Source organism: Varroa destructor, unplaced genomic scaffold (genome assembly GCF_002443255.2).
Source record: "Varroa destructor unplaced genomic scaffold, Vdes_3.0 BEIS01000002.1, whole genome shotgun sequence".
Classification (NCBI taxonomy): Eukaryota; Metazoa; Arthropoda; class Arachnida; order Mesostigmata; family Varroidae; genus Varroa; species Varroa destructor.
The window spans coordinates 10,971,398-10,994,211 of record NW_019211455.1 but is presented as its reverse complement, the minus strand read 5'-3'; the positions used below and the strand labels follow the sequence as shown (position 1 = coordinate 10,994,211).

The 22,814-nt window shown below is 44.7% G+C and overlaps 1 protein-coding gene across 3 annotated transcripts in view; it reads right to left on the bottom strand.

Moving 5' to 3' along the window:
- Positions 1-21,376, bottom strand: part of LOC111245461 (homeobox protein DBX1-B-like) — a 37,104-nt gene extending 15,728 nt beyond the window's left edge. For 2 of the 3 annotated variants that reach the window (XM_022793850.2, XM_022793852.2), the window contains exon 1: positions 19,393-21,376. In XM_022793850.2, the coding sequence (XP_022649585.1) occupies positions 19,393-19,945 (553 nt within the window). In that variant the 5' untranslated portion in view covers positions 19,946-21,376. The remainder of the gene's footprint in view (positions 1-19,392) is intronic. The other variant, XM_022793851.2, reaches the window with a different exon arrangement.
- Between the last annotated feature and the right edge of the window lie 1,438 nt (positions 21,377-22,814).

Sequence of the window (22,814 nt, the reverse complement as noted above, 5' to 3'; positions counted from 1 at the left end):
GGACATAAGAATCAAGAAATGACTAACATTGCTTTGCAAGGTAGCCTAGGCCGGCTAGGTCACCTGCTATGCGTCACGTATTTTTCCGTTTTGGTGGCCATCAACAGCGTCTGTTGAACGTACAGACGATGACCATGAGACGTATAGCGTAATATACGATACGGCATTAATCTATTGTCAAACGTTTAACACCTGTTCAATTTTAATATTTATCATTAATCAACCCATTCATAATTAGTGGTTTTTTTCGGCGACAAACACGTGACTTGGGCCATGTACTTGTCGTCGAAACGAATCGAGGAACAAGTAGATTACCTTTGCTTTCTTTTTTCGACACTATCCTATATTACCAGGCCAGTTCGCAAGTTTCCATCTTCGCGACCGGCTCAAACCCGGACCCTGCCGTAGCCTCCATACTCTCAACGGGCTTTTCGAGCTCGCTGAGCAAGAGAAATTTCGCCTACAAAAGTGCCTGCCTATATACGCTATGCCACCATAGCTCCAAAGGAACGGTTGCGCCGGCTGGCGCCATTTGTCGATTGTTTTATTGTTAATCTATTTGCGAGGCAGTGCTGTTAGTCGCAATAGGCGTTTCCACTCTGATAGCCATTGGCGAGACTTGCTCTGTACATCTTGATGCACACCTATGGCCACCCCCGCAAATGTACCCTGCAATCGGTTGCATGATACTTCGAGCCGGCTAGGGCAGTTTTACCTTGAATGGGCCGGCCTGTTAATCGCGTTCGCTTGACGTGACGAGAATTGTAGACAAATTCATACCCTGGTATTATATAACGCCTCTCGTATTGGTGACGGCCACTAGGACTAATGGCCTGAATGACGACGTTGCAACAAACGATGGGATAATAAATTGTAGCAAAAATCATGTTTCTTTGCACTTTAAGATACACCGAATCAAATGTTATGCAGGCCCGGTCGAGTGGCGCCTGGATGGCCTGCCATTATGTCAGCTGTTTGCAACTATTGCCACGATTATGCGTTCGCGTACTATTTGTAAGACGAAAAACGAAGGGTATCGAAGAATTGTCAGGTCGTTCCTTGGTGTCAGCTGATATATGTTTGAGCCTGCTGAATGGACACTGGATGAATGGCAATAAAGGTTTTTAACGTAAAAAAGACTGCACCAATTTTAGTGTCGGGATTCAGTTGCTTTCATAACTTAATTTGTATGCAGATCCGTATATCGATATTAGTTAACTTTCGCAAGGCTGTGTGTTTTAATAGATATGTTTAAATATAGTTACTTTGGCCTTTGAAAATATATACGCTAATGCGATACGCAATGGTGATGACATGTCTGCAGGTGTTCGAATCGGCCCGCGCGGATCACGCGCGCCACCAGTTTAGCGAACTCATCTTTTCGTTATTTTTTTTTTTCGTGCTGGCTGTGCTAGTTATAATTTACGATGCTGCGTACTGAAAAAAGCCTTATTTAATCAATATGGCTGCTCTCTTTGTCTTAAAGGGCATTATTATGCTTGTATTCCACCATGTCTATCGCTATATATAGGTACGATATATATATAGAACAGGTACGAAACATCTGATTACGGGGTTGAAAATACTGAAATGGCGTGCTTTGTGGCTACGATTGAATTACGGAAGAATATTTTGCATTTTCCGAACGCCATGGATGCCGGTCTCAAATGCTCTAGTGAAATGGCAAAATTATCAAGTAGAAGCCCAACCTTTTTCCTTGGTCATAGATGCTCGTTAGCTACTCCTTGCACTAACGAATTCTTCGTAGCATTCCAATAAGACGTGCGATCACTAGCTAAGCTCCTTAGAAGTATCCTTTGTTGTCGATAGCACATAACGATATACAAGAAAAACCTAACCCGAATGAAGAAAGCTGTCGCTCCTGTAAGCTATATTTTTGCTGCTAAATGGCTTTTGCATGCATTGGATGTTTTCCTTCATATCTACAATATAGATAAGTGTTCACTGCTACATTTACAACTGACCTATTCTTGCGGCTCTTTACTGGTTTTCTAGCGGTTTCAGCTTTCTACATGTGTATTAGTGCACTCTCCTTAAAACAACGTCATGATGATGTGACTCGCCTGAGCTGGCCATAATGTTCAGAGCGCCCATTTTCCAATGGCGGCTACTGTTCTTTAGGTAAAGGAAGGCTACGGCGTTTCGGCCTCCAGTCAGACTCCATCGAGAGCCGCAAATGTTGCCGCCGTACGAGAGCGGCATAATATCGATGTTATGGGCATTGCTTCCCTGCTTTGTTTTATTGCCCCGCAGCGTCGGCGCTGCGGCCCTGCAGTAACAGCGTTAGGGGCGACAGCTTCACATACGGCTACTGCTGGCTGGATCTTGAATAGAGGGCAAGCGGCGGCGCTTCGAAGGACAGAATACACTTATTTCGGCTGCGCGCGCTTATGGAGGTAGAGTTCGAGGGCTCAGGGGAGCGGAGGAAACGAAGCAAAGAGGTAGTAGCGCTGGTTTGGCAGGTGCCATATGAACGCGTATATGTGGTTTGCAGGTCTGGTTTTGTTTTTCGACAATTTTCGGATCGATCGGTTGGGGTTAAGCTCGCTTTGCTGTTTCTCCGATGTCTCTCCCGTGCTTCGTCGTTGATGTTCTATTGAACCGAATCATTTCTGTGCGGTACTTGGTCGTTCTCGTCGTCGACGGCCTCGCCATAACCGGCCGTCGTTGATGTTGCCTTCGCGCTTAGGACATGGACAAAGAAATGGCGCCAAGCCAGGCAGGGGACGGGCGCAACTGAGCTCCGTCGACGACAGCTGTTACACCGCTCACAGCCGTTTCACTTCTCCACAACCCCAAAAAAGGAGTTGCCGCGAAAAACAACCCCACCGATAGGCCTTGGCATGCGTGGACACAGCGGCACATTCGCGTCTTAGAGTGGCAAGCGGCACTCACTAACTGACGGGCCGCCGAAGGTTCCGTCAATTGGCATTCGCCCCCTTCATTGAGCTTGCTCGTCTCGGAACGGGGTCTCAATGGCAACTGAAGCAAATAAGTTTCTACGGCCGCTATAGGCCAGACATCGCCAACGACATTGAAGGGTATTCGACGGCTAAAAGGCTGTGTGGGATAGTTTAGGGCGTCACCAGCGGCAGGAACTCCTGCGCGAGTGAGTAGGGTTGCAATACGGCAAAACGTACATCGAAAAAGCCAAACTGCAACAGCCGTAGCGACAAAACAACAACAAGCGTTAGTTCTGTTCTAGCAAATAAAAGCAAATGTGGCGGAACTGGCGCCTTCTTGAGAAAATAGTGCGCAAGAATAAGGCCAAAGACAAACATAAAATAAAGAACGTTTCCGACATCTATGTAGTACCGACGTCTACCAATATGGTAGCAGCAGGTCTAGAGGTAGCGACAAATATGCGCGGACCATCATAGGTATAAGGACGCAGCAATTATATATAGCTACGCTTATAGCATACCTATATCATATGTAGACGTGTCCGTAACGAGTGAAGCAAACTTTATCAATAAGAATGGTCACCTGTTTCGACAATATCGTCAAGGGCGCTATCTTACCACTGGTATCCGTATAGCTACGTATAGATATATCTTAAAATTAGACAGTACAGTAGAAAGTAATATTTTATACAGATAATAACTGTGGTTATCATAAGAGTAATCTAAAAGTTTCAGAAAATCTAGGTAAGTATGGACTAGGCGTTCACATTGCTTTTTCTTTTTAAACAAAATTTTCCTATTTCTCAGAAAAAAATATGTATATAGATGTGTGTGTGTGTGTGTGTGTGTGTGTGTGTCTATTATTGATTCATAGAACTGATATGCGTTACCCGTTCGGTAAGCAGGCCACAATTGCCGAGCATTTCTGTCACTGCCACCCACTCAGTCGCTCACGGTCTAATGACCTGGCGTTACATACAACAAGGAATCTGCATATCTCTCAAAACACTGGCGCGTTTGTTGCAGGGCCGCCGCTGCCATGTTCATAAAGCTTGTTTATCAACTTCGGCGTCACGTTAGTATCGTTCTGATTCGAGGAATCTTTCCGAGGCACCTTTTGCTCGTTGAGTTTAATGCGACTGGCTGGTCGTGCTTAGTAGCACAAACACGATGATCATCATTGTGCACGATCTTCCTCCTTTCTTGCTTCGTATCGCTGTGGAGAGCCGAAGAAGCTCTGCCGACTAGGCCGTTGAAACCGATGCCGCGCCTGTGTCCCAAAATACTTCTACTCCAGATACATGATGGACATAGATACGCACTTACAAATATTGTTTAACTTCGCCGTCAGTAAGATCTCGACGTCGGCCGCAGCGCAGGCAGCCGTGGTAACGCCAGTAGTACTCGTTCTCCTTAGCTTATCCATTTATCTGGCCACTTGCGGCCGGCCCCAAACTCTGAGAGTTCCTGCTGCAAGTCCATATTGAGATTTCGATGGAAAGATGGACGACCGCGACGACGAGTCATACGCATCGCAGGCTAGTCAGACAAAGGCCAACAGCTTTGATGTTTATGCGCGCGCTGAACACGCACACAGAAAACGAAAAGCTATTTTCCGTTCGGTAGAACAGTAATAGCAACAATATTAATAAATAAATGAAATTAATAATAGCAAAACATTTCGCCTTGTGAATAAGAGACCGGTCCTTAGAACTAGAGTCACGTGCAGTTGTAGGTGCACGAGTTAGTCGGGGCTTCGCGTTGTTTTTGACGTTATGCGCTGATATAACCGGCCAATAGCAGCTTATCAGTCATAGGACCGACGGCACGCCCTGAATAACTTCAAAATCTACCTGTTGAAAGGTACGATAGTTTTCCCCGTTGACAATTACCGCCAGTTGTAACAACGACAATATCGACATGATCGGTCGATCACTCCCATTCTCGAACACAGTTGTAGTCCGATCTACTCATACGTCCATTCACGTATTTAACCAGTTATGTGTCGATAGGTTTAGTCGAACTGAACATTATTACGCATACAAAGTTAAGTACAAGGCATTGTTTATACACCGTGACGATCTATCCATTTCCACCGATGCACGTTTAGCCTGCTTCAAGCCTTGGGTGCTACTATTGCCACGCCAGCTCCTGCCAGGGCTCTATCGTATCATATAGAGTCATAGTTTATTTATCCATTTCGCCGTAAACCCGGCTCGACGGTTTTGCACGGATCGAAAAGAGACCTTCTGACCGATGCCAGCAGCCACTTATGACAACAATGGCTATCGTAACAGACTATGCATTATACGTAGGTACTTGTACACCCATATGCCAAGATTGCGATGCCCAGACGACTGGTGGGCCGCTCACCGTGCGTCGTAGCGAAACGAGTCAAGCAGAAAATAGCGTTATTAAGCAAATAGACAGTCTCAGCAGCCCGATGTGATGGGGGTGGCCGGTGGGAAAATAAACTTGGAACATGTGCTACAATAGACACATGGGCATATAAACGCGGGTTGGCCTTTTTGTGTTATCTGTAATTAATTAGAGTTGATTACTAAACTCGTAAAAGTATTATTTTTGTAGACTCATGATGTGAACCGGCCAGTGTTATCGTGTGAAACACGACCAACTCGGCTCGTGAGACTGCGACTACTTTAGAAGTCGAACAATAAGCCCTTGAAAAAAGGGGCTCTATAGAAAGATCCAAACAGATAGCCAGAATGAATTCGGATCAGGCTGGCGTCGGTTTTCCTATTTCATTTGTTTCAACGTCGATAGGAACAACGTCGTGAGCATGAAATCGGCCTTCAGACATTTGGCGCAGTAACGGCTCTCGTTGAAGTAACAGCGTGTCACGCCTCTTTAAAACTAAAATCAAAACCATATCTATATAGCAGCTTGCTAGGGTCTGTGAAAAAAAATGTTTGTTATGACTTATCTTCAAGCAGTAACAGTTCATAGAACAAATTTGGGTAAATAGCAGTGCATCATGATTTTATTTTCAACAGTGTTCACTTGACATTGTACCGTATCTTTCGTGCCTCAGGTGACCGGATCAGCATTGCCGTACTTCGAAAAACCGAGCAGTCGTCGTCTTCAAAACGGATTACGTCTAAGTATTAGTCAGATACACTTCGATGATCAAGCGTAGCAAATACAAACATGAAATATTTCTTCCTTTGCATCCGTTCCCGCTCTTTATGTAATGTTTTTTATCCAGATTATTGTTTACCGCAACTGCAAATGCGTCACCACCTAACGTTTGTAACAGCTTTAGCTTCGTTACCTGCCCGATACGTCCGCTCCGAAGTTTCCACACAGTATTATTTCACCATTTTCCCTCATCATCTTATTTTCTTTTTCAATCTTTTCATTTATTATCTATACGATATAGCAGTACACATAGGGGTGTGAAGGCAGTAATCGTGGATCACAGCCATCTAGCTATTAGGACCACTGTCGTGTTGCCTTCACAGTGCGTAAACGATTCATCAGTGATGATTTGATCGAAACAAGAGTTAGTAAACTAAAGAAAGATAAGTGACGAAACGTACAACAATCATAATGGTCTGTTTAAGATAATTGGCATGTGTTTCTTCCAGCGAATACAGAGCTCGTAGTTTTTTGTTTCTATTTTTCCTCCGTTAAGGCTCTGGATTGAGCATTAATGAACTGAAGTAAGTGTAGACTCTGACCAGATGGTACGTCGTAGCCCGCTAGGGCAGCAACCGAACTGGAGATGATTGGAGCAAAGCTATAGTGAAATAGCGCAGTATTTAATTGGAGCGTGGTCGCCCGTACCACGCGGCCATCATGGAAAGCGGATTAACACGAGTAAAATATAAGGATTGCTAAAACAACAATGGAGAGACGACGTGTAGTTGTGCGGGTGTGTTTGTATCGTTTCAACACAGCCGCCTCAAAGAAGAGACTATAAGCTGAAAGGGGTAACATTTTTGCGTGAATGCATTTGACAGTTTAATCTTCTCTCATACCCATTTGGCAAGGCAGTTTTCTCATATGTTATTATTTCTACGATTTTTATCGTATAGCCGATGACGGAAACGTATGATCGGACCTATATGCTCAACATCTTATATATATATACAATTAAACAGAAGCTAGAAGGTCGGTCATATTAGTGATGAACGGTATCAGACCGCAATGATACTTTCAGGTATCTGCTTGACAGCCGCGGAAAGAAGCAGCTATCTAGGCACGTTCAACTCAACACTAGGGTTTCCGATAACTCCAATAGCACCAGTCGTGAATGTTTCTGTCTTACATACCATACTTTTAGGCCCACGAGATTTACGCTTCATTCAAATTCGTTTTTAGCTATTCCAGAATGGAAATAAGTGGCTCGAAAGCTTGCAATATGACCAGCCCCTCCAAAGTAAAGCCAACTTTTACCCACTTGCCCCATTAACCGAATAGGTAGTTTTGCTGATTGCCTATGGGTTTTCTCAGCTGGCATCACACAACGTTGGCTAGACAATGTCGAAGGGCAGCATCGCAGCAATGGCACACAAGCCTACCTATTATTTATAATAATACTGTTACTATTAAAGACCTTGCCGTATATCTCACTAACCCAAAAGCAGACGGAAGCGATAACAAAAAAATTATCAACAACAAGTGATTGGCCCTTTTCGACTATTTCGTTCTGGTCTATATGTTTAATGTTGCTCTCTCAGCCATGGTGTGACGTCAAAAGCAATAATTTCCGCATTTTTCATCTTGCCTTCGTATCGCTTCTCCGTCAACACCTGATCAGTATTGATCGTTGGATGGTAATGGGTCTGCCTGATTCATTTACCTCTGACTCCGATCCCTTGCCTCTGCCGCTACCACCGCTGCTGTTCAGACAATATCGGCTGCTCAGGCTCATCTAGGTTCGTTTGTTTCTCGTCTGACTCGATTATCAAGTTATCCTGTTACTGTTTTAGCTATTAACATTGCTTCCAGTGCAACTACTTTTCTAATATTGGCATAGCCTTTACCCACCAGTTTCTACTAGCCCTCAATACCCGCATGTATATTACTTCATAAACGATCGGTGTGTTACGTGTTTTTATCTTCTAGGTTTTTTATGTGTGTGTCTATCTGTGCGTGTGTGTATATGTGTGAATGATGTTCGTAAGCGTACGATTGCACGGTCCCGTCCGAACCATCTCGACATAAAGATACAGACGTGATACATTCGTTTTTTGATCTCATTTTATGGCGTTGTAAGTATTCCTATCGTTCATTCTCTGTCCTGCGCGCCTTTGATGTATATCTTGAATAAATGTTTTTCTTTCCTTCGAAAGCTCATAGGTCATCTAGTCTACTGATTTAATGGCTAAAATATGTATATATATATATATATATATATATATATATATATATATATATATATATATATATCCTGGCACACTGCAGACTTCAGCAATATTCGTTCGGTTGAGGAATGGCGAAGTGAGGAAAAGCGGTACAGATCCATAGTCGAACGACGTTCTCCTTGTAGTCCTTCAAACTGGCCGTGGTTCTATGGTGGTTTTTGCTTCGAATAATACCCGAAAGAGGCCTGACACAAGCAAAAGAAGAAGTATAGACGAATCTCGTTGTTTACTTCTTGAAGAGCGCCGCTATCACCAGTATCGACCGCGGCCGTACCGGTACCCTAAGGCTACTTTGAGCTAGGATCGATAAGTGTGCGGCGACGGAACGCTCGAAGTCAATATCAATCACTCTCTTTTTTGGCCAGCATTAGATCGATATGCTCTGAAACCAAATTAAATGGCGATAGAACGTCATCGATGGAGCCGGCAACAACAATAACCGTAGAACTATAATAACATAAATGAGCTATCTTTAATGCTCGTTACAAGTATCTGCGCGAACGACTATCTGGAGCCGCTTCACTGGTTTGAAAGCGAGGAAATGTAAGACAGCTCAACCCAGTCCAGACCAGGCCGGACACGAAAGAGAAATCACAAGATATAACTTCATTGATGCCATGTGATCAGCAATATAGTCGCACATTGCCATAGACGTCATCCCGACAAAACGTCGCGTTTCGCTATACACTTTCAAAAAACTCAGTGTCCAGCTATTATATAGACATTAGGAGTAAGCTATGTAAGAAACTAGCGTTCTACTCGTTGTTTTATTATTGTAGTATTACAATATGACAGTACTATGAGACGCCTGCCAGAACGGGTAATCATGGGGGAGAAGCTAACGACGAAGGTTGCAGGCACACACCGTCATCACTCGATTTGCCGCTAGCAATGTAAACCAATCCATTAATGCGGCTGTCGTCCATCTAAACTAGAGAAACGACCTAATAACACGGCAACAACAACAACTGTTAAAAGTCAGCATTAGAGGGAGACGGGATAGAAGGCGGGAGCAGAACAAAATAACGACGAGCTTTCGCTATAACGGCCGCGGCAACCTGGTGATCAGTGATGGTAGCGATGACAGTACGAATGAAGTGTTTAGTAGTGTACCTTTCGTTGGCGGTGTTCGTCCCCTGGTCCTAGGTGCGTTTTTGTTTAAACCTTAGATCCGTTCTGTCTGCTATGTGGTAAATCGCTGTCTTCAGTTTCCGCACCCTCTCCAGCCACTTAGACCCAGATGGGGACATTCAGCTACAAGCGTAGGAAGGCCCAATTTGTGCCATTGCATCGTCAGGTTCACAAAGCTGTTCAGTGTAATTCCTGGTGGCTGGGAACGAGCGGCGACCGAATGAGCAAACTGGCGGATCAACATTGTTGGACTTCGATAGTATGGTGGACGGTCGCTACCTCATCTTGCAAGATGGTCCAGGTCTTGGCGTCTGTCCCGGAACCGCTAAAGATAATGACGCAGCCAGCTGTGTATCCTTTGGACCAGCAATGGATGTCTTTAAGGCAGGTTTTTAGTCACAAATAGAGAAGCGCAGAGGCCTAGGAAGACACAGAAAGGAAGTGGGTTAGGATACTAGGGCGTATGGGGTCCTATACACACCCCGATCTTGTACGGAGGTTGTTGCTGAGCAAGAAACTGAACTACGACATTGCCGAGTTGGTGCGTTTATTAGAACGGACCCAGAGGTCTGAAACCAACGAGATAGATTGACGCTATATATAATCAAGGGCAGAACGGGAAAAAGAGAAAGTGGGTCGTTGCTGGCAACAAATACCTGCCGGCAGCAGCTGCCCGTACCGATACCGGGCCTAGCCTTCAACTTCAGCATTCTGCACGCCGGTTTATAGAATTCTCAAGATAAGCAGAGGATTCTTTCGGATTATTTGGTCCGCTGAATTTAAACGACGTCGTTTAGGGATGGAGAAACGAAAGTGTACCTTTCATTATTGTATCTTTTGTTAGCCTTTAGGGATTGCAAAAGTTGCGTGTCCTAACCAAGAGAGCTTTAAATGTCATTATTTGAATGATTAAGCATACGGATTTACAAGCCTTTTTCGCTCAATTGTAGGAGACATCTAATTGTATCCTAAAATCTTGGTTGTAGTTATTCAAAATCATGGGTGTTTCATAAAAGTTGTTCTATTACTATCTGTACTTAGTCACCTATTGCATAATAGGTTTGTACGTCTACATGTCATGAATTTTATGTCTATACTTATCAGAATTTTATTAGCGATTCCACAAATCACCTTATGTATATACACGATGGTCCAAAATGTCACTCCGTGGTAGAAGCATTGCCGCCTCATAGTCTAGCAAATGATTTGTCCATTTGCCATACACGTAAGTCGACTTAAATACGTTAACCCTAGACGCACTTTTCCCAGTAACCGTTACGAGTAACCACTAAAACCGCGAGGCTTTCAGAAAAGCAACGGGTCGTCCGTGGGAAAAAAATTCATATTGCTTAAAAGTATAACTATATACGTACCTTGTTTTAACGTTTTTTTCTTTGTCAGAAGTCTATCAGAATTAACTTCTTAGATAAATCTTTTTTTTTTTTTTTTTTGTAATAGGAAAGACTTTTTTAGCAGCGCCGCAGTTTGAACCCGAGGCTGCTGTAGCTTTACAGCGACTGGAAGAGTACGGTAAAAAACGCGCGTTAGCCACCCAAACCACTGCGCCCTTGCATAGGCCCACGACGGAGGAAACACAAATTAAATTATTATCGAACTATAGAAGCTGCCCAATCAGTTACGAATCTTCGGAATATATTTTGAGCAATAGAACTGCGGAAGTGATTTTGGTCCGTAAGGTAACGGACTGGGTGGCATTACTTTTGTGACGTGACAACCACGAGGTACCTCGCGAGCTATTTCGTGCATCCAATATTATATGTTACATTAAGACTGCCCACAATATGGACTATCATGGCAAACCGGATGTATTATATAACTGGTTTGATACTTAATGGATGTTATATGCGGAATGAAGCTACATGGTGTTAGGACCTCCATGTGAGCTCTTCTCGCGTTAGAAAATGCGCGAAGTGAATATTGAGCCTATGAAGGCTCGGTATTCATTTCCGGGGTGCGCCTATGTACCAGCAGAGCTCTGACATTATATAAACACATGAGCGCGAGCTTTCCTTACGGGCGTCGACGGGTTTTCTAGTCCGACTCAGTAAACATGTCCATCAAAGCCAGGTGTTGCCAGGACACGCCGGTGTTGGCGACATTTCCACGATGGTGATTTGACTGCTGCTCAACTGCGGGCACCACCGTCGCCAGTTGTTCCCTATCTTTCTGGATCCATTGTTCCTTGATTCGTCCTCTTTACTGTAGCATATTATGGTTGGGTGCACGACAATTCGGATACAGGTAGGTCGTCGTCGCCGATTTTCACCCCACCCTTGCATGCAGATTTATAGTATATATATGTATATATATATTGCTAGAATACGGCAAATAATATATCGATTTGCTGATTAAAAAACGCCCTGAAGCAAGTACGAAAGAAAGAAAATAAAACAGCAAAGATAGATTTTATTATCCTGTTTGGTTTTGAAACTTTGGGCGAAAGTAATTAGATGGACAATGTGAATCGCATATTTGTGCAAGAACCGATAAAGCGACCCTTTCGCTAAGCGTTCCTCATAGGGCCGGGGGCACTGGAAGAAGCATCGTCTCTATATATATGGCTTCAACGATAAGACAGATACGTAGGCCTAAAAAATAGCTCGTAACTTTTTAATAGCCAACTTGAATCGTTTCCTCCTAAAAATTAGTCGTTTAACCTGCTTATATCATGCTGATGAGACACAAACGGATCGTTGCTTGATGCGCAAATACCTAAGAAAATTGAAGATAAACAGTACGCCTTGGATTCTCTCAACCCAGATTCGTTGCTACCGATAAAGCTATAACTGAAAGCCGCCCTCTAAGCAGTCCAATGCATCATCCAGGGTGGAAAAGCAGTTTCCGCTAAGCAGCCACCTTCAGAGTATAAAACATTCAACTACCAGCTTCAAACGCCAATTGATCCTCGTAGTACCTCGTAACGCCAGAAACACGGATGTTTGTACTTTATACTCTAGTTAATTTAGTCGACTTGTTAAAACAACTGCAGAAGCCACTGAAAGCGCGACTACGTCTCATATGCTTGATGGACGATAGGTAGTTATATTTTGCCAGCCCGATGCCGTTTCGATGATCATTGGTATCTGGATTTCGGCAGTAGTCGAGAGCATCTCCCAAGAAACGAACGATGTGTCGCCTGCTAGGCTTATCGCCGACTCTGACTGCCTGAACTCGCGTATGCGATCGGCAATACATAGTGGTGCAACCAAGGGAACGATAAAGAGCTGAATCAATGGTAGCAGCCGGCTCCCACGGACGGCTATTCTGCACACATAAGCTCGCGTTCATAGTCTGGTGTCAAGTGCAGATGTCTCTCTCCTCTCCGAACACCCGCTCACGACTGTATAGCTATGTACATCCCAGCTAGCAAATCAGACCCAAAAGCTTCCCGGTTTTCTAAGTGAAGATGGAGGATCAGACGAAGGGTCAGGGGTGGAATGAGACGCAGACACACTCTGTAGTTGAAAGCCGTCGCGCGCGCTTGGGCACCATGACGATCACAACTGGCACCGTTTGATTTCGCTTGAGAAGCAAAGAGAAAAAGAAACCCATTTGGTCGGCGCTTGAGCTTTGGGGCTGTCTTACTTTATAGTGAAGGTACGGACACAAGTCGCACATACGCACCGAAACTGCTGTAAGTCCCATCATCATACAACGCTCTTGCGGTGAAAGGAAGCCGGGGCAGGAGGGGAGTTTAGCTAGGTTTACTGGGGACCGACAGGCTGCTCCTGGCTATTGAAGAGGTCTGTTCGTTCCCGCCTGCAGTTCACCTTCATCGCCATGCGCTCCCCCTGCGTCGGGCAACATGGCCGCGACCGCAGCGGCCCATAAGGGGTAACGGGATTCAAAACTTCGCTGCTTGGGATTGTTTTGAATCAATCTGTTCGGTGTGACGATAGACACGAGAAGAGCGGGCGGCGTCGGCAACTGTAGGAAAGCAAACGCAGAGTGAACACGACAAGCAAGGAGAAGGTCGAAGGCGAAAGAGTATGAGGATGAAGGAACTCGTCGAGCATCGAATTAGAGTGAGAGAATTAGAAAGCGGTGGTCATATGACGATCTCGAAGGCCACTAGACAAGTGACATATACTCGATCGTGCTAGCTATATATGAATGTTTCGTTGATGAGCTAGATGTGAGAAGGTTGAACTAAGAGAGGGGTGGGCGGAGGCCTGTAATGATAATAATGCTTGTCGTCAATGAATACAATTCGTTTCGGCTTAAGTAGAATCAATATAAAGAAGAAAACAAGAGAAATAAACTCTAGTAGGGGAAACATAGGCGAGCTTACGGATTAATCGTTTATTGATGTACGCATTGACAAGTTCGTTGAGCGAAACGGAAATGGCGCTGAAAATTATTTATGATCGTATGCGTGGAGCGATCATTAATTATCTCAGGGTTCGTTATTGATTTAACAATCGAGTTAATGGCAGTCGCGAAAATAAAATCTGGCGGGGCCATCTGTGTAAAGGGCCAAATCGTTTTTTATAGTTAAGTTAAGTATAAGTTGTTCCTACCTTAATTCGAAATTATACTTTAGGTTAATATAAATATAGTGTCATTGAACGATTCGAGATTCTCTCAACGATAACAAAACGAGTAGAAATATTTCTGATAACATCTACCGAAACACCTGCGGCCATCCCAATGTAACTAGCTGAGCGAACGAAAATCTGATCTGGCAATCATTGTTTCAGTATAAAATGTTGGCGATCTATTTTTTAATAACTATGCATAAGCTGTAGAAAATGTATCGTTGATGGTTTGTCTCTTCGATCGTTGTTGTTTTTTTTTTATTTTTGTTGATTAAAAGCCTTAAAATTTTGACGCGAGCTCTGAACGCATATATATATCGTTCTAAATTAAGTGAGACAAACAATTGAGCATTCAAAGAAATGACTAATGTTAATATACATTCATCTGTTTCTGACATACGCATGATCAATGCCTTAGTGACTTTCTCAAGATAGTATCGTTTTGAATCCACGTATATAAAACCTAGCTGTCCTCACCACCAAGGCTGCGCTGCATTGGCACCTCAGCTGCCAATCCTGCAATACATTCCCGAGGATAAGTTTTCTTGTATAGTCTAAGCAGCAGCAGTACACCGCACAAAACGGTAGTTGGGCGGTTTGCTCGCCGATTGCCCCGTCCTTCATCACGTAGCTAATATATGTGTGCATTAGGAGACCCCCTCACGATAAAGTAGCCATGGTGAAATTTAGCTCATTTAAGCAAGCCGTTCAGAAAGGCCCGCTACAAGCTACATAAGAGACGCACATGTACACATAGCCCCGCTTGATGCGAATCGGCAAAAAGCTATATAAGGATAACGGCCGAGGATTATGAGGCATATGGGACCCCTGGGATGGAGAGCACCCCTTGCCAAAGAGTACGCTTGTGACTAGGGAACCGCGGCTAAACAGAGATTATCATCACTTCCAGGAGACGATATGAATATATCGAACATTTTCACTAGGGCGTTTTCGCGGTCTTCTGCCAACGCTGCGCTGCTCAGCGTCTGTGTGGCTTGGTTTCGAACTCATGCTCCCAGTAAAACGTGCCAGCTGCTCATCCCAATACCGCAACAATTATCGTAGACGCATGCTACGCATCATCCTACAATGATGGCCTATAGCCACTGCAAAAGGCAAATTTTGTCGATGAGCTGAAAGGTGATCTGGGAAAAGCAAGGTCGAAATTACATACACAGTTTAGCTAGCTAGATACGAGAGCAGAGGACCAATCTGACTGAAAGTAGCGCGAGCCGAGACGATCCGTATGCGTATAAACTTGTCGAAGGTCAAACAGAATCAAGATGTCTTCAAGCAGTTCAGTAGACTTCGCCCCTGTCGTAACCATTGCAGAGAATTTTGAAATCCATAACACTGCCCTCTATCAGCCGTGAGTTAGTTACAGAATTAATGTTATGTTTCACTATACGTGTCACAATAACCTCATCGTAATTAACACAAATGTACGTATTGAATGAATGGACTATGGAGAAATCGTCATAGAACCTAGCTTGCATTCTATCTTATTTACAGGCATAAATAACTATTAACCGTTAGGTAGAGCTTGAATACTCAGAACAACGCCGCTTTCTACGATTTCAGACCCTTGAGAATAGACGCCTCTACGAAGAAATGTAATCAAGTATCCAAGCAATATTGAATCCATTAGGAACCAGTTAGCACGGGCTACGACTGGAGTATACCCAAACTCACCTGTTTTCAAGGTAACTCTAAACAAGATAGTGTTATTAAATGCAAGTTAACAGACACGTGAAGTAAGCAACACCTTCTTAACAATTAGTTGAACCTGTGAATTCGTCAGTGTTGCCACTGAATGCTGCTTTACTAAGGTGTTATTGTATTTAGTTCCTAATAATATGTTTCCCTAAGCGTTATGAGGCTCCCCGCCACGCGTACGACACAGATCTGCTGGTTATCGCGGTACGCCCTTATTGCAGTGAGACTCTCCTCGAACCAAGTCACTTCTTAGTTTTTTTGTTATCAAACGAGGAAGAAAGTCCTGCGCCCAAATGGGGTACAAATTCATTCGAAATATGTTGCCAAGCCTGAAGCAGCTGTCGACAAGTCTCCCAAGGCTATAGGCCGAAACTGCTAGCCAACGCATTTGTTAGCCAGCTGATGTAGAAGCGTTTAGGCGGGTCCTGGTTGACTCGTTTACTTTCGTCGTTTCGCATTTCTGACAAGCTTATATTGCCCCGTCCTGCTTATGGGCTACGCCAGGAACAGGGTAGGACAAATTCAACGATCAAACCAACCCAAGGAAAGTGATTGTACCAGAGCAAAGGCCAAACGGTGTCTAACCTCCCTGCAGAGAGGGTGCCTTCTAAATGGCGGTGCGATAGTGCCAAAGGAACAGTCAACACAACCCAGACTTTGATTTGGAGCTCACGGGAAGACGAAGCAGGAGGCCATCAATCGAACGAAGCCAACAAGTGGTCCTACCTAAGAAATAAATAATTTTAGCAAATTTAGATCCTGGGGTATGCATAGTAAATGGAATTGATGTGTTCCTCTTTCGATTAGCCTAGTGTTCTCCATGTTTCGTTTATAACTAATTCATTATTATCTTCATGTTGATAAAGAGTAATTAGTTATGTGCGAAGAGCTTAAGATTTTGCCTAACGTTTGGTTAGTCCAACTACTACTATTCAGGTATCTATCGCAAACCCCGGCTGATTTAAGGCCTGCATTTTATGGATGTCATAGACGAATTGAAGATATTTTTATACGTTCGGACAACAGAACAGGTAGGACCAACGATGACCGGGTTACGTTATCGAAATATAAATGATGACCAATGAGAGTCATGCTATAGATTAATACAGATTATGAGTGCACAGCTCAACGCATGTAGGACGCATAGTGCTAGACCAGTTAAGCTCGCCAAAATTCGAGATAACTAAGGTCGTTAAGTTTATTGTTGTCCTTGCGATTCGCAAACAATGACCTTAGCCTTAGGACCCCCGTAGCCCCCTTTTAAGTTCCGGTGTCATCCCATAATTTGGTACCAGGTCAAGCCGGCTAGTTAGCTATCATACCAAAGTTCGCGCTTACACCTGACTAACCGCCCGATGCGTTTGTTGAACAGCAGCAGGTCCTGGCTCCGACACACGTCGTCGATCGGGAATTGCCTGATACCTACCAGAGCACGGTGTTCGCAGACCAGCGAAGCTTTATTGCTTTCGCTAATAATCCAGACTACGCTTGCTTTCCTCGCAGTTTTCTATCATGTTTACCCAATAACCCAATAGATGGCCTGTTGATCGCTTTACGATGAGAATTGCTCGCATATTATTGCAGACTATGACAGGAACAAATTCAGCTGATTTTAAACAAATTTGAAACGCATAACTTCAGTCATTGTCTATGTCCTCTTACGTCTAAAAAGAATAAAATGCAGATACTGATCAGGAATAACGACGCGATGGGGGCGTATTGGGTTTCGTGAGCTTGTAGATAGTGTAGAGAGATTGAAAGATTTTGAAACTAGCTACGATTCTGTTAAGCGCCTGCCTTACTAGATCAGAGTTTGGCCTGGCCGGATATAGGTACATGCTAAAAGTATCCCTCTCTATCGATATGCAAAGTTGAAGTAAAACGAACGCCCGCTTCCAAAGTCTTTTTTTGTCCTTCTTTTTAGACGGCAAGTTAAGGCTGCTCATGCTCAATGAGTAATTAAATTATCTAACATCTTCTCGGATTTTTGTAATTAAGTTTGGCTGTAATTGGAAAAGTGTGTGTGCTTGTAGCTTTGACGTTCTGTTGACAAATATTGTTCAAGAAGAGAACGTTATCCGTTTTGTGGAACGTAAAACTATAGTGAACAGGCAAGCTCTGTTTTGGTTGTAAATTACTGAACGGGTCAAATTTACTAACGAGTCATTAACGCTAATATGGCTTTATACCACAGTTATAGGAATTAATATCAGTCTAGAATCAGATATCGGCATCAGTCTAGAAGTCCCATGGTTGTTATTTCTAAACTTATAAGTTATTGTGCGATAACGTGGTTCTCAAGCACTTACTTTTGAAAGTGTTTGCTAAACTAGAAAACTGTTTAGGTTGCTGCACTTCAGCTGGACGTGGTTTGGCTACATAATTTCGCATAGATACAGGTACCTGATCCAAAGTATATAAGTAAGTAAATGTTTTGACTTCTACGCTCGGTACTGCTCTACCAAATCCTCAATTCAAACAGCTGGCTTCCAGCTTAAAAAGGAGTGTGTCTACCTCGCAATCGAACCTCGACCGCTATTTACCTTTAGATTAGGCAAGCAAATATGTTGCCACTGTACCACCACAGTCCCCAGCGATCTGGAGTATGAGCGGCAGTAAGCAGCAGTGAGATCGGGTCCTTTGAGCTTTGGCTTTTCATATAAACAGACGCATGCTTTAAGCCCACTAAAGGAAAAACCAAACGATAATTAAATAACTATAAAAATAATGTGTGAATGTTTTCGCGATCGTGTACGAGATTGGCGGTTAAAATTAAGTATAACGCTCTATATTCATACGGATTGTGCAGGGTATGCCGTTGGTGAGGTTGGAACTAGTGGTCGTTTATCTCTTTCGATCTTCGGCCAGGCAGAAATGTGTCTGTATAGTATGCGCAGTGACTGAATAATTAGAAAGGTGATCGACGTCTATAGGAAAGCCTGAATTGCGATTTTATGATAGGCTACAGGATACCTGTAACCTATTGCTGTAGAAGAAAGAGAGATATACGAAAGCGTGTACACTTTTTTTTTTTTAACTGTTTTTAATGTTGCAGTTTATTAAAGGTTCAGTTACTGTGGTCCTTCGCGCCAGATTTGGCAGCTTAACCCCAGCAATAAGAAGATCAATAGAAGATCTACATTTCTTATGTGAAACCTTTGTAGACGAGCCTATGCAGAAGAACATGGTAATAATTGGTAAAAGATAGGTTAAAAGCAAAATATTTAAATCTATGCATTACAACGGACATTCGAAACATCATGCTTGCCGTCTAGCTTTCGGTGTAATTACGGAGTTTGACCCCTCAAACTATGAACTCAGACGATGCTTAGAGGTTTGAAAGAAACATCAGCTCAAGCCCACGGTTCAAAGACAAGCAAATCGTCCGTTGAGCAATTGAAGATACCCGCATAGATAGAAACACAGTCACGAACAGAAATATCATGAGGGCAGAATGACAAAGCTTAGCATATTAGGATATATGGCCTGATTTTCTGATACAAACGTTAGACACAAAACGCTTGTCGATCCTTATCCGATCTTTACGAACGTATGTATCGATACAACAACCTGAAACATGCAGTAAATTTTGCTTGCACTTGTGTAGAATTCATAAATGCAATAAAGTGTTTACTTCATAAGGATGTGTTAGATTTTTATAGTCGGACTCACCTGGACCAGGGAAGTGGCACAGAGGTTGAAGCGGCGTCCCGACTTCTAAGGGTGATGGCGAACGATCCGTTCGAGGATAATCGTCTCGTTCAAGAATGGCATTTATACTGAATTTAAGCGGTTTTCTATTAGGTGTAACAGAGTCTCCCCTCGTTGACTCCTCGGGTTCGGTTTTCGTCTGTACAGTTGCGATCGCCGATGGGGGCCCGGTCATCCCCAAAGTAGCCATGTTAATATTGGGAAGGTTTGGTATTCCGTGTAGGCCAGGCAATGCCATAGCTGGAAAGTTTGAATTCCGCTCTAGGATATGATCGACAGAGAAGGCTGCCCTTCGCGCACTCAGCTCGATCGGTTCAAGTTGCATTTGTGCGGCATGGGCCTGTGCCTGGGCCTGAGCTTGAGCCATGTGAGCTTGAATTTGTTGCATTTGGTGGATCTGTTGCAGCTGCTGCATCTGTTGTTGGACCTGTTGAACCTGCACTTTGACGTCGGTAGCCTCCTCAACGTCGACGCTATTATTGCTACTGTCTGAGCTCGCATCCATGATGGGCATGGAATCACGACGCTGGCTTGATCTGTTTGGTTCGCTTTATTTATGCTAAATCGACCGAAGCGTATACGCCGGTCGAACGGTTAGAAGCTATTCTTCACGCTTTTTCCGTCGTGAAGGACTTCTGTTGTTGCTGGTAAGTAACCACTATCACCTACACTAACACTCTCTATTAATTATTACAAAGCACTGATGGTTAGTAGATGAACGACTATACAACACTGCTATAATATGAATTACTCCAGGGTCGCGATGTTGTGCCGCAACGACAATAACTCCTTTGCCATGAGCGTATGCGAACATTAAGCGCCAGACGCCGCTGAACCTATGCCGGATGCCACCTGTTTTGATCTCAAAAGGTCGTCTTGCTTCGCAAAAATTCGTTCCATTTACCGCAAAGCCAGCCAAGACTCGTTCACATAACTTCGCTTTTCTTCTTATTGCACAGAGCACCCACTAGACGACAATAGATGTGCCCCACGATCGCAATGATGGCCACGACAACATCAACAATATGAACGTCAACATCGGCCCGTGCCTATAAAGACACAACGGATCTGTACAACTATACATAGATATCTGTGTATTGCACTTGGATGGAAAAGCTTCGCTTTGTGTTGTCTGGGTCACATGTCCGCTCCTCGCTCTTTCTGGGTTCCTCACCGTGCACTATTACTACGTGCACAACACGTTGGTTCGTGTTGTTGTTACACTGCCGATGCGGCTAGTCTAACTAGCCCGTTTTGCAATCTGACGACAACAATGTCGTAGTCACGTACCTGGCAATAATGGTTTTCGGCTTCGAAATTAAGCTTTACCCGCTCGTTTATAGCGAATTATTAAAACTGGGGCCTTCTGGCACAAGCCCATGGCTCCAGTCGGTCCAGAAGATCCATTACTCCTTTAGTTTCTCCACCCTTTGCGACGGAAGGATGCAATACTATCGCCGTTGCGATCGCCGCTGACCGTCAATGCAGCTGGCCAAACTATTCCGAGCACTCCACTTCAAAGCCTTGCCTTCCAGCTCCGCATCCTTAGCGCGCCTGCGTCAGCGATTTATTTAGTTGAATACTGCAGGATCGCCATATACTACAATAGCAATAGTATTCGAAGTGACAACAGCTATACCTGTTGTAGTCGTCGAAAAGCCTGCGTGGTGTTGCACAGCATAGGCAAGCGCCACAGCGTATTGCATGAACCCTATGTGCAGTTCCTCCAATCCTGCCGAGCCGCCTTCCCAGAGTGTACTCGCGCACTGACCGTTCAACTCCCTCTGAGCAGGTTTAGTGCGTTCCTTCGAAAATATGCTTCCTTCTCTGGTGGGTTCCGTCAGGGCCGTCGCCGTTCAACGTTTGTAGCAGTTTCGCACTCTCCAACGACGAACAGCGGCGGTGACGGTTTCGACCCCAAGCGGCGCCAGCCAACGGTGGTAGTTTAATCGCCGATTAGCGGTCCTCGCTCACTCGAACGAGATCGGGGGAAAGGGGAACAGAGGGCGGGGGATGGGAGGGAAGGGGAGGGGAGGAAGGCGCACGCGAAGGAGTAGAGGGCGCGAGGGACAGTCACTGGAGGCCCCGCCCAAAAGGGGGCGGAGCTAACGGTTCGCGCGGCAAAACCTAGCCAAGCCTCAACGCTATTGCTGCCAGCCCCGGCTCCAGCTACAACTGTCCGAGTCTCCTTAGGCTTGACGGACTCGACGAGAACGCCCGCGTGTGCGATAGCTTACCACCAACGGTAGCAGCAGCAGTAGCGGTGGTGATAGCAGCGGCTGCAGCTGCGGCTGCGGCTGCAGCGTCGGTGCAACCAGACAAGATTATGTATTAATATGCTCCCTCGCGGCAGCCTACACATTCGCGCCGGACAAAAAGGACTGTATAGGGAGTTGGCTCGATGCCTGCCAGGGTCCTGCTTTGAGCCATAGGGACAAGTGTGGGGTACATGGGGTTGGCTGAAAGGGGGAAACGGAGAGCAGCCGAAGCATGCCCAAGAGAACGAGGGTTGGTTCCGCGGGCTGACGAGGCGGGAACCGCCTCGCGAAAGACTCTGCGCTGCCGAAACCGGAAGCAGTAGTGCTGTGCAAACGGTGCAATATTGGGCGGCTTCAGTGGAGAGATGGTGCTAAATAAATGTTGAAGTGTTTGCGATGCGTTTAAGTGGATTACTAATAGCGATGCTACCGGTGTTGCTGCTATTGTAGAGCATAAAAAAACGCACTAGATAAATAGGTATAAGTTGTTTTTAATTAGGCTAACACAGGCAAGTAATTGTTGAAGGTTTTAACCGTGGGAGATTCAATATTATAGCAACGTCGAATCAGTGTTTAGCAGACGAGGCGAACTGAAGATTAAGCAAAACCTCAAATTAAACTGAAGATAGAAACCAGCAGTTTCTATCTTCGGTTTAATTTAATGTCAGAATGGCAGTATAGAATTGTAGTCGGTAGGTTATGCAGCTAACTGGTTGGCCAGCTCCCTGATCGTTGTCAAAAGGTACTTCCGGTCGGCTCAGGCCTGTCGCTGTTTTCCATCTAATATTATGATCCCGGCGGCCCTCTAGTGTATGTGCGCCGTTGGAGGCCTGCCTTGCGTTCGCTTCCTACCATTGGATCCCTGTCAGCAGGGCGGCTTGTGTATATTTTCAAAGGTTGATCATATCAACGCCTTCTTGTGCCTAGTCGTCTAAGCGAGCTCCAAGAGCGAGTGTAGCCCTGCGCCCGCAGCCCCGTGATATGCGTAGCTTGGATTCCCCTCACTCTCGCTGTCTTTCCTCTCTTTTTCTCTGTCGGGAACACGGGGGTGGGCAGTCCCGCCGCAGACGAATCTACTTGGAACGCTAGAGATTGCTAGAGACAGACGGGGTGGGGGGGGGGGGG